Source organism: Corvus hawaiiensis, chromosome 28, assembly GCF_020740725.1.
Source record: "Corvus hawaiiensis isolate bCorHaw1 chromosome 28, bCorHaw1.pri.cur, whole genome shotgun sequence".
In the NCBI taxonomy this organism is placed as follows: Eukaryota; Metazoa; Chordata; class Aves; order Passeriformes; family Corvidae; genus Corvus; species Corvus hawaiiensis.
In genome coordinates this window covers 6244731-6255720 of record NC_063240.1, presented here as the reverse complement: position 1 = coordinate 6255720, position 10990 = coordinate 6244731, and the positions used below count along the sequence as shown (strand labels likewise).

The 10990-nt window shown below is 56.4% G+C and overlaps 1 protein-coding gene across 3 annotated transcripts in view; it reads right to left on the bottom strand.

Annotated features, from left to right (window-relative positions):
* Positions 1–227: 227 nt before the first annotated feature.
* The window catches only part of LOC125317770 (cartilage oligomeric matrix protein), a 32196-nt gene continuing 21433 nt past the window's right edge, over positions 228–10990 (bottom strand). For all 3 annotated transcript variants that reach the window (XM_048287844.1, XM_048287846.1, XM_048287845.1), the window contains 17 exons: positions 9364–9415; positions 8305–8477; positions 7146–7283; positions 6162–6239; positions 5427–5594; positions 4735–4839; positions 4508–4615; positions 4086–4245; positions 3291–3409; positions 2925–2977; positions 2381–2574; positions 1838–2016; positions 1620–1668; positions 1207–1403; positions 928–1100; positions 554–693; positions 228–401 (listed from right to left, as the gene is read on the bottom strand). In XM_048287844.1, coding sequence (XP_048143801.1) covers positions 355–401; positions 554–693; positions 928–1100; positions 1207–1403; positions 1620–1668; positions 1838–2016; positions 2381–2574; positions 2925–2977; positions 3291–3409; positions 4086–4245; positions 4508–4615; positions 4735–4839; positions 5427–5594; positions 6162–6239; positions 7146–7283; positions 8305–8477; positions 9364–9415 — 2133 coding nt within the window. In that variant the 3' untranslated portion in view covers positions 228–354. The remainder of the gene's footprint in view (positions 402–553; positions 694–927; positions 1101–1206; positions 1404–1619; positions 1669–1837; positions 2017–2380; positions 2575–2924; positions 2978–3290; positions 3410–4085; positions 4246–4507; positions 4616–4734; positions 4840–5426; positions 5595–6161; positions 6240–7145; positions 7284–8304; positions 8478–9363; positions 9416–10990) is intronic.

Genomic DNA, 10990 nt, shown 5'->3' with positions numbered 1-10990 from the left:
AGGTCTCGAAAAGGAAAACAACATTCACACTCAGGAGCCTTGGAGTAGGGGAAAGATTCCTGGGAATCATCCACGCCAAACTTCCTCCAACCATCCCAGCTGCTGCAGGGAGCTTCCAGCACGGCCGCGAGCTGGGGCTTGCAGCAGCTCGGGCTTCTGGTCACACTCCCTGTCTCCACCTCTGCCCTTCCCAGAGGATTTGAGGAGCGTTTTAAGGGATTTGCTGTTGGGGAAGAGGAGCTGGAGGCTGTGAGGGCGCAGTGGGAGGTGCTGACAGTTCTTGGGGCAGGATTCCAGAGCAGCAGCGAGCACGGTTTGGGAAGCAGGTTGGGCTGGAGGGACACTCCACGGGGATTAGTCCTGCTGGACCCGGAACGTCTCGTAGTCCTCTGGGATGGTGTCTGAGGATCAAAGCAAAGAGAGATCAGGAGCAGGAACAGCAGGGAAAATGGACTCAGCTCCTGTTTGCTGCCCCATTCCCGTGGCTGTGCAGGTGTCCAAGTGAACAACTGGAAAATGGGAAAGAACTCCATGTTTGCTTTGCCAAGCTCACCGTTGCAGCGGTAACGGAGGTTGGACCAGATGATGTTCTCCTGGGAGAAGCAGAAGACCCCGAGGCGTCCCCCTCTCATGGTCGTGTCCAGGACAACTCCGGTGTCTGCCACGACCTCAGGGCCTTCGTAGAACCGAGCCCTGGAGGGGAACAGGGCAGGGACTGAGCAGGAGCTCCCCAGGCCTCCTGGATGCTCCATCCCCGGGAGAGTCCAAGGCCAGGTTGGAGCAGCCTGGGATAGTGGAATCCCTGCCCATGGCAAGGTTGGAACTGGACGAGTTCCCTCCCAAACCCATTCTGGGATTCCCTGAGGCTGATTTTCCCAGTGGGAATTGTCCTGCCTGGAGTGAGGGCAGGGGAGGGCAGAGCCTCACCTGATGTAGCCGACCTGGGGCCGGTGCTGCAGGAACCAGCGGTAGGAGGTCTTGTCCTTCCAGCCGGAATTCCGGGGGTCTTTCCAGAGCAGCTTCACCTGGTCCGTGGTGTCTCCCGTGTGCCACAGGGAATTCCGGAGGTACTCCCCAGGGCCGGTTTTGGATTTCACTGCCTGGGACAGAGCAGAGCCTGGTCAGTGTGTGCAGAAAGGATTCACTACAGCTGCTTCTGCCAAGGCAAAAATCCACCAAGGAATTCCTGCTCCGGAGTTCCTTTACCTTCAGCTGAATTCCAGGCTCTGCCACTGCCCGGAAGGGGTTTGCCTGCCAGTAGGTCTGCTCCATCTGCTTCCACATGACCACGTAGAAGCTGGAGCTGTCCTGGTACCCGAATATGAACCCGGCGTAGTCGTCGTCCGTGGCCGTGTTGACGTGGAAGGTGCCCTCGAAGTCCACCCCGTTAAAGGCTGTGTACCCTGTCAGGGGCAGGAGAACAGAGACTCTGCATTCCAGGACTAAACAGACCCAGGACTGCATCTATTTATAGGATCTCTTCCAGCTGGGGAGATGGATTTTGCCAAGGGGAATCTGGACTCTGAGACTACAGGGAACAGTGGATGGATCATTAAGCAGTGGCCAATCAAAGCTGCGCCAAGTGATGATTTTCCAGTGGGAAAAGGTAAATTCCTCACCTACTGCCAGGCCAGGATCGCTGTTCATGGTCTGGACAATCTCCATGCCCTGGAAGGAGGAATTGTGACTCATTACTGCAGTTCCAGACACACCAAATTCCCTCTTGTGCTGCTCCGGGGCTGCGACTCTGGGATTTGGGCACTGCAGAACCACGGAGGCTGCGGAGTCTTTTAGGAAAAACCATCCAGGATTGTTCCCAGCTGGAGCTCTCCCCTACCTGGTTGAGGACGATCCAGTTGGGGTCGATCTGAGCGTCCCCCTCGGGGTCCAGCACCACGGTCTGGAAGGCCCTGAAGTCGGTGAGCGTCACCTCGGCGTTCTCGGGGCAGACATCGATCCTGTCGATCACCATGTCCCTGTCGAAGTCGTCCTCACACAGGTTCCCCACGCCGTCCCCTGGGCACGAGGAGGAGGAGGAGAAGGAACGAGCCTGGAGCAGCTGCTCCTGCCCTTTGCTCTGGGTTTGCTCAGCCTCGGGCAGCACCAGGAGCTGCTCAGAGCTGGGACACCCCGAGGAGCTGCAGAGAAACCCCTCAAACCACAGACACGTCTGGAAGAGAGAACCTGACCCCAAACACGATCCCAAACATGATCCCAAACATGATCCCAAACATGATCCTGATGCTGGGGTTGAGGAGATCTGCAAGTGCCACAGGCCTGGCTCGAGTCAGTCCCGAGGAAACCCAAATCCCTGTAGATTCCAGAGCTCGCAGCGACCCCAGGAACCCCCAAGGAGCCCCCACACGGATCCATCCCTCACCATCGGAGTCCTCCTGGCCAGGGTTGGGGACCAGCCTGCAGTTGTCGGGGCCGGGGGGCCTCAGATCCGGGATCCCGTCGTCGTCGTCGTCGTCGTCACACTCGTCCCCCAGCCCGTCGTTGTCCGTGTCCAGCTGGGAGCTGTTGGGCACTGTGGGGCAGTTATCCTGGGAATCCTGGTGCCCGTCCCCGTCGCTGCAGAGACAGGGCCAGGGACACGTTACCCACGGCCACCAGCACAGAAAACCTTCCCAAGGGCTGGGATCCTCGGCAGGAGCAGCAGGGTCGGGGATTTCGGCCTTCAAGGTATTTGTCACACCAAGAAAAGGTCAGGAATATTCCTGCTGGAATGTGTGGACAGCTCTGGGAATGGTCCTTACTTCCAGTGGTCACTTTTTTTGAAGTCTGAAGACAATTCCACCTCTAAACCTTCCTTTTTTAATGGGATAAGGCCAGGCCAGGTTGTCACAGCCCCTTTTTTCCCCTTCATCCCCAGGATTTCATACAAAAAAATGGAATTTTGAATTTTTACAGCAAGGTCTCACCTGTCCTGGTTGGTGTCACAGACATCTCCCACCAGATCGTGGTCGGTGTCTTTCTAGAAAGATAAAGGAAGAATAATTTAAATTTTCCAGAGATCAAGAGCAGGAATAGGGAACAGAGCTGCCAACAGCAGGAGAGTTTCTGTGGGATTTTTTGGGGGGATTCTGAGGAATTCCAGCACTGGGACAGGGCAGGAAGGGAGAGCCCAGGGTGCCAAACTTCCTCCCTGGCTGCCGTTTGCTCCCGAGGGAATTTCCTTCTGTGCCACAGGAGGGTGGCAGCTGGAATTGTCACCTGGGCAGGTGACACAGGCACTGTTGGGGTGACAGGAATGACCCTGTAGGACTGAAACTGGGAGGGTTCTGTACCTGGTCGGGGTTGCTGAGGGTGGGGCAGCTGTCACAGGCGTCCCCCACGCCGTCCCCGTCCCTGTCCCTCTGGTCAGGGTTGGGCACTCTCCTGCAGTTGTCCATGGGGTTTTTGATCCCTGGAAAACAGGGCAGAGTGGGTCCACAAAAACCCAGAATTCACAGATAAAGCAGCAATTTCAGGATTTGGGGATGGTGTTTGTTGAGCTCCCCCTGAGCAGGGGTGGAACCAGCCCTGGGCTGTCCCACATGGGGTGTCACCAGGAGCAGCACAGGGAACATGAGGTTCCCAAGAAAGCTGTGGCTGCCCCGGCCCTGGAAGTGTCCCAGGCCAGGCTGGAGCAGCTTGGCAGGACCCATCCGTACCCAAACAGCCCTGGATGCGCTGGGAATTCTCTGTCAGTAACTCCCCGTGGCTGGGGCCAGCAGCAGTGGGGATTCCTGGCTGCTGCGAGCAGCTTTTGTGCAAATCGTGACCAGCTCAGTTTCCAAAGCCAGCCAGGTTTGTGTCCACCCCAGAGGACAGCCCTGACACCCCCAGCCTCAAGCCAGGAGCTGCTGGCAGCTTGGATATTCCCAAATGTCTCCCTTGAAATGCAGCACCAGGCAGCCAGGATGAGGCTGGGTGTGATTGTGGGCGATAAAAGGGATAATAAATGGAAGGTTGTGAGCACCACCCTGTGACAGAGCTGAGCTCCAGGACACGGGGACTGCCCAGTCTGTCACCCCAGGAACTGAGCTGTGCCTGATCCCAGCAGGAATCAGTCTGGAACGTGTCTGGATCTCGGCTCTCACCGTCCCCATCCATGTCATCGTCACACTCGTCGCCCTTCCCGTCGCCATCGATGTCCTTCTGGTCGTTGTTCTTCACCTGCCGGCAGTTGTCACACGCGTCCCCAAAGTTGTCCTTGTCGGCGTTGCGCTGGTCCGTGTTCCTCGTGTACACGCAGTTGTCCTGCAGAGGGACAGGGACACGGGCTGGGGACACCAGCACCTCCTCAGGGCGTCCCCAGCCAGGCCTCACTGAGGACAGGCTCCCCAATTCCCAGCCCTTGTGAGCCCAGATGTTTCTCTGCCTGGTTTTAGATCCTCAGAGCATCCAGACCAAGGCCTCTAAATTCCCACTGGAGCCTCTGAATTCCCACTGGAGCCTCTGAATTCCCACTGGGACCTCTGAATTCCCACTGCTGCTTTGGGAAGGGCAGCACAACTCGAACCTCAGCGTTCGGGATCCCGTCTCCGTCTGCATCGTCGTCGCAGGCGTCTCCGATCCCGTCCCTGTCCGCATCCTCCTGGCCGGAGTTGGGGACGGTCATGCAGTTATCCTGCGAGGAGAGACACGGGAATGTCACCCAGGCCGAGTTCTGGAGGTCTCAGCAGCACCCGATCCTGTCCTGGATTGAAGTTCCCGATTTCCTGAGGAACGGGAGCCGGCTGCTCTCACCTTGCGGCATCTCCTGTCGGAGCAGCGCTGCTTCTCGTCGGGGATTCCGTCGATGTCCGTGTCCTTCCCGCACACGTAACCGTTCCCTGCCCACCCCACGAGGCACTGGAAGGCAGCAGAGACACAAAATCAGCTCCCCGATGGCCACAGCCCCCCGAAATCCAAGGTTTTACAAGAGGACCGGCACAAAACGCTGCAAATCCGGGGCTGTGAAAGCCCACAGGGAAATAAACGCCTGGGAGAAACATTCCTGGAATTTGGACAGCTCAGATCCAACTCTCTGCTCGGCGCTGAGGCTGTGAAGAGGCGGCAGCAGGAGTCGGATCTGAGGTTGCTGGATGGATTCTCCCTGCTCAGCTCCAGGGAATTCCGTGCCCGGCAGCGCTTCAGGAAAAACCAAAACCTCAAAGAAGCGGGAGCGGATCGGAGGTGCCGGAGCAGCCCAGGGAGGAGCGGGGGCCGCGGCTCAGGTGCCAGGGACGAGCAGGGCTGGTTTGGGAAGGGCGATCTCCAGGAGAGGGCAGTGGCAGACCCGGGGAGAGGAGCGCGGGATGCGGGAACGCGGAGCGAGCACAGCCCAGGCGCGGGGCTGGGACCGGAGCCCAGCTGCAGCAGGGTGGGACCAGACCCCAATCCCCATAGGGTGGGACCACCCCCCGGTGCCAGGGCTGGCTGTGGGCAGCCCCCCGCACCTGGCAGGACAGGGAGCCGTCCCTCTCCACGATGCACTCGGCTTTCTCGTGGCACGGGCTGATCTCGCCGTTGGGGCAGCGCCGTGTCCCCGGCGCCGTCTGGCTCCTGCAGCCGCTCAGCTGATCCCCCACAAAGCCCGGCTTACAGGCCCCGCACTTGTAGGATCCCTGCAGGGATAAACGGGGAGGAACTCGAACGCAAATCCCGGCAAATCTCTGCTGCAGCCCTTCCTCGGCGGCTGGGTTTGCCACGGGGAAGGGGGAGCCTGGGAAAAGAGATCCACGAGGATCTCCAGGAATGTCAGGGAATCCTGGAGTGGTTTGGGATGGAAGGGATAGTAAAGCTCATCTGGTGCCACTCCTGCCATGGGCAGGGACAGCTTCCAGTGTCCCAGGGTGCTCCAGCCTGGCCGTGGACACTTCCATGGATCCAGGGGCAGCCACAGCTGCTCTGGGAATTCCAGCCCCGCCCCTCCCCACCCTCACAGGGAGGAATTCCTTCCCGATATCCCACCCAAATTCCCCTTTTCCAATATGAAGCCATTCCCTGTGTCCTGTCCCTCCAGCCCTTGTCCCCAGTCCCTCTGCAGCTCTCCTGGAGCCCCTTTAGGCCCTGCAAGGGGTTCTGAGCTCTCCCTGGAGCTTCTCCTCTCCAGCTGAGCACCCCCAGCTCTCCCAGCCTGGCTCCAGAGGGGCTCTGGCCCTTGGATCCTCTCCATATCCCTGAGGATTTACCCGGGTGTTGATGCAGATGGAGTTTGGGACACAGTTCCTGGCAGCTCCGGTCTCACACTCGTTGATGTCGGTGCACACCTGCCCAGGGAGAACAGGACACGCCTTCACCTTCACCCCAAACCCCAGAACCTGGGCAGGGCCAGGGGCACGAGCAGAGCCCTGGCACACCTCACTAGGCCAGGACAGGTAAGTTTCTCTGCTGACAAGCTTGAGGCAGATGCCAGCAGGACTCCAGACCCCCTTTCCAGAGCCAGCAGAGATTCCAGGCTAGGAACAGAGCTGAACTCTGAGCTGAGCTGCTGGAGTATCCTCCCTATGGAAGGGGGTCCATGGACTTGGAAGCTCAATGGGTGCATCCCATGACCAAATACCTGGAGCCTCGAGTGCTCCTTTGTGGGACAGTTATCCCTAAAAACCCCAATCAGCCCAGGCTGTTGGGATTTTGGCTTTCACCTGTCTGGAGCTGTCAGGGAAGCTGGGAGGGGGTGGCAGCAGCTGCGTGAACTCTTCTGTATCCTAGCAGGAAGGGTTCCCATCCCCATCCCCATCCCCATTCCCATCCCTGGGATGGCTCCACAGCCACAGAGGTTGTTGGGATGCTCTGTCCAGCCCCAGTTTGGCACAGGGGAGGTGGCTCTGGGGCTGAAGTGTCCTGGGCACTCTCCTCTCTCCCTGCATTCCCACCAATATATGGAATCACGGAATCCCAGAATGGTTTGGGTTGGGAAGGACCTTTAATCATCCCATTCCCACCCCCAGGGACACCTTCCACTATCCCAGGGTGCTCCAAGCTGGCCTTGGACACTTCCAGGGATGGGAATTCCATCCCAGCCTCTCCCCACTCTCACAGGCAGGAATCCCTTCCACCTTTAGGAATCATCACCTCCCGTTTCCCTCCCGTTTCTTCGAAGACCTTTGAGTCCCAGCTGCAGATGGGAGAGAATTCCCAGTTTCTGAGGGACACGGAACATTCCAGGCCCTTACCTGTTTGTTGGCCCTGGCATAGGCCATTCCCACCCCTTCCAGCAGCTGCCCAGTGAAGCCGGGCGGGCAGGGGTCGCAGCGGAAGCCGGGGTTGGTGTTAATGCACTGGACTTTCGGGAAGCAGGGGTTGGCATTGCACTGAAACAAGAGAGAGGGTGCCCAGGGCTGTGCCAGGGGGCAGCTCCAGGGCTGGGGCACGTCCAGCTCACGGATTTTTAGTTTTAAGGAAGGTAAAATCGCCCAGAAGTTCCTCGAGAGCTTCCCCAGCTCGGGTGTCACAAAGCCACTTGCAGATCTAATTCTCCTCAGGTGACACCAGAGCCCGGGCAGGGAGCTGCTCTTGCTTCACATTTTCCTTCCTGGAATCCTCAGAGTCCAGGGAACTGGACAATTCCTCACCCTGGCCTTGAAACACATCAAGAGTTACTTGTTTACCACTCTCTTTCCAAAATTGCTGTGAATGCTTTGCTGTTTGCAACACTTCATTATTTTCCCTGGATTTTTATGCTCTGTGCTGGCTGATGCATCACAGGAATACAGTGGATCCCATATTTTGGACTGACAATCCCAAAATCTCTCATGGAGCCTTCAGCAGGTTTTTAAATTGAAATGCAATTGAGGCTTTGCAAGAGTGGGATAATCAAGTTTAGGAATATGGTTTGGGAAGCACAGAACTCAGGAGCCCTACAAAAAAACAGTGGATGAGCAGAGCTTTGCACACACACAGAGCTTAAAATCGGTGGAAAGCCACATTTCCTAAAAAAACCCCACAGTGTCTGCTCAGCAAGGTTTGATTTAGGGCCGAGACAAAGCCCTGTGGTTAAGGTTTGCTGTTTCAAGGATTATTTGGGAAGTGTTTGATCCCGTTCCACACCTAATAAATCTTATCTCCAACAACTCATCAGCACAGGAGGCCGCTCTGCTCTTCCAAACTCCCTTCCCTGTGTGGCACAAACCTAAGGATTTATTCTGTTGGGAGAAATCCCAGCTGGACTGGCCCTAAACCCTCCCTGGGGAGAGCGCGAGGAGGGCCAGGCACAGAATTCCAGCTCCCGCAGGGATTCCAGGACTTTCCCTGACAACCACAGGGCAAACCCTGGAACATTCCAAGGAAATGGGGCCAGTGCTGTGGATTCCAGGCTGCCCCCGGGTGTTTTACCTCGTTGATGTCGGTGCAGTGGGTGCCGTTCCCGGAATACCCGGGGGGACAGGGCCCGCAGCGGAAGCCGGCGCCGGTCTCGGTGCAGGGAACTCCGGGGAAGCAGGGATTGGGGAGGCACCGGTTGAACTGGGTCATGGTGACGACAGGACCTGTCACCTCTGGCCGCATCCCTGCAGGATGAGAGGGGTGGTGAGGGCAGAGCTGGCACTGCCAGCACCTCCCTGGCGTGGGCACAGCTGGGGCATCCCTGCCTGGTCTCTGCCAGGGGTGGAAATGGAGGGAAATCCCTGTTTGGGAATGGAGGGAAATCCCTATTCTGGAAGTGGAGGGAAATCCCAGGATTATGGTTTAGGTTGGAAGGGACCTTTAGGATCATCAGCTGACAGATTTCTGAGGCAGAGCGGGCAACAAATAAATAAGAAATCCCAGGAGTCATTGATGGTTTGGGCTGAAGGGACCTTCTCATCTGCCACAGCTCATGGCAGAGGGGGAGAAGCAAAGGCTGGGGGTGAAGGGGTGGAAAAGAGCCCTGGGGAGAAGGATTTAGGGGATGAGGGGCTCAGAGCCCAGAACCTCCCCAGTCCTGGGCTGATCCCACAGGGTTGGATGGGAAATTGGGAAGGAATTCCTCCCTGGTGAGGGTGGGGAGGGGCTGGGCTGGAATTCCCAGAGCAGCTGTGGCTGCCCCTGGATCCCTGGAAGTGTCCACGGCCAGGCTGGAGCACCCTGGGATAGTGGGAGGTGCCCCTGCCCATGGCAGGAGTGGCACCGGATGATCCTTAAGGTCCCTCCAACCCAAACCATTCCAGGATTCTGGAAGGAAAGAGAAGCTTTTGGAAGCTCCCCCAGCTCCAGCTGCCCTCGAGCCATGGGAGCAGCCCAGGGCACCAATCCCTGTGTGCAGGGGGCCACAAAAAAATTCCCAAATACTGGGAATAACCGGGGCTAACTGTGATCCAGGCTGTTCCCTTTGGGGACAGGGGCACAGCTGGCATTTCCCTCCTTGCTGGCACCCAGAGGGGGCAGCTGAGCAGAGGACTCAGCCCCGGCACTCACCGCAGGCATCGCACTCCATGACCGTGTTCTTCAGGAATGTTATCTCCTTGATCTGGAAGGAAACAACAGCCGCGCTGAGCCAGGGGCGGGATTTGGACCCAAGGATTCCCAGCGCCAGCAAAGCATCGTGGCTGGGCCTGCTCAGCTCCCACCCAGCAGCTCCTGCCACCAAAATTTGGGGATTCTCTGGGAGATGGGGTGGTTCATCCCTTGGGATTCATTCCCTGGATGAATTCCACTGTTGCCACAGGATGATGTTGGTCTCTCACAGAGGAGAAAACACTTGAGCACATAGAAACGAGGAAAAAAAATCTGTTTTCTGCTCCTGGGGATGCTGATCCAGCAATGCTGGAGAGGGAAGGCAGGAGGAGATTCCCTTGGGAATAACCCTGGGCACTGCTGGTGCCATTTTTGTGGATATTTAGAATCTGTTCCTGAAATTCCCTCCTGATTTCCTCTGGGCTCCCCTTGAAAATATTCCCACATGGAGCTGGGATGGAGATCAGGGAAAGGTTCTTCCCCCAGAGGGTGCTGGGCACTGAACAGGGAATTGTCACATTCCAAAGGCTGCCAGAGCTCCGGGAATATTTGGACAATGCTCCCAGGGATGCACAGGGTGGGATTGTTGGGGTGTCTTTGGAATTCTGGAATATGCAGAGATAGATCTATCCCAGATCCCAGATCTCCCACTGGAAATGGGAGACAGAGAGCAGAGGATTCAGGGATATCCAAGGATTCTCCAGCCTTTAGCTCTGGAGACTCAACCTGACCTTTAATCGCTTTTATTGCACCCTCACTGCCAACAGCCCAAGATGCTGAATTAAGGGAAAGTCACTTTTTGGGAAATCTTTGCCCAGATGAAGGAATTTCCACCTCGTTTTCCCACTTGGGAATGCGAGTTTGGCTCCTGAGGAAAGGATTTGGGACAGCTGAGAAAAACGTGGATAAAAAAGAAAATAAAAGAAAAGGAAAAGAAAATGAAAAGAAGAGAAAAGAAAAGAAATAAGATTAAATAAAACAAAATAAAATAAAATAAATAAAATGAAATAAAAAATTAAAATGAAATAAAATAAATAAAAACGAAATAAAATAAATAATAATGAAATGAAATGAAATAAAATAAAATAAAATAAAATAAGGTGTGGCAAGAGGGGGAAAGAACAAACAGGAAAATCTGCCTGGGAGCTGGAAGGGAGCACTGGAATCGCTGCTGGAGGCTGCCAGGAGCCCTGGCTGCCCCGATTCCCAGCAAACACTGGGTTTTTATGCAGGGCCTGGGATGTGAGAGGAGCTCCGATGTTTTTGCAGGATTCCAGCTCCCTGCCCCTGGAATCCCTCAGCTCCCACCGGGAATTGCAGCAGAATGGAACCTTTCTGTCCCTTTCCCAGAGCTGAAGGCAAACCGTCGGATAAAATCCTGGGTGAAACGGGGGAAGAGCACCCAAGAAGTTCCAAATTCCCTAAAAAACTGCTGGAGCCAGGAGGGCTTTTAGGATTGAAACAACAGCAGGAAAGAGGGGATGCAGAGTGTCACATATGGTGGCCAGTCTGGTCACAGCAGGATTTTGGAAACAACCTCTGCCCAGGGATACTGTGGCTGCAGCCAGGGATTGCTGGTGGGAATGCT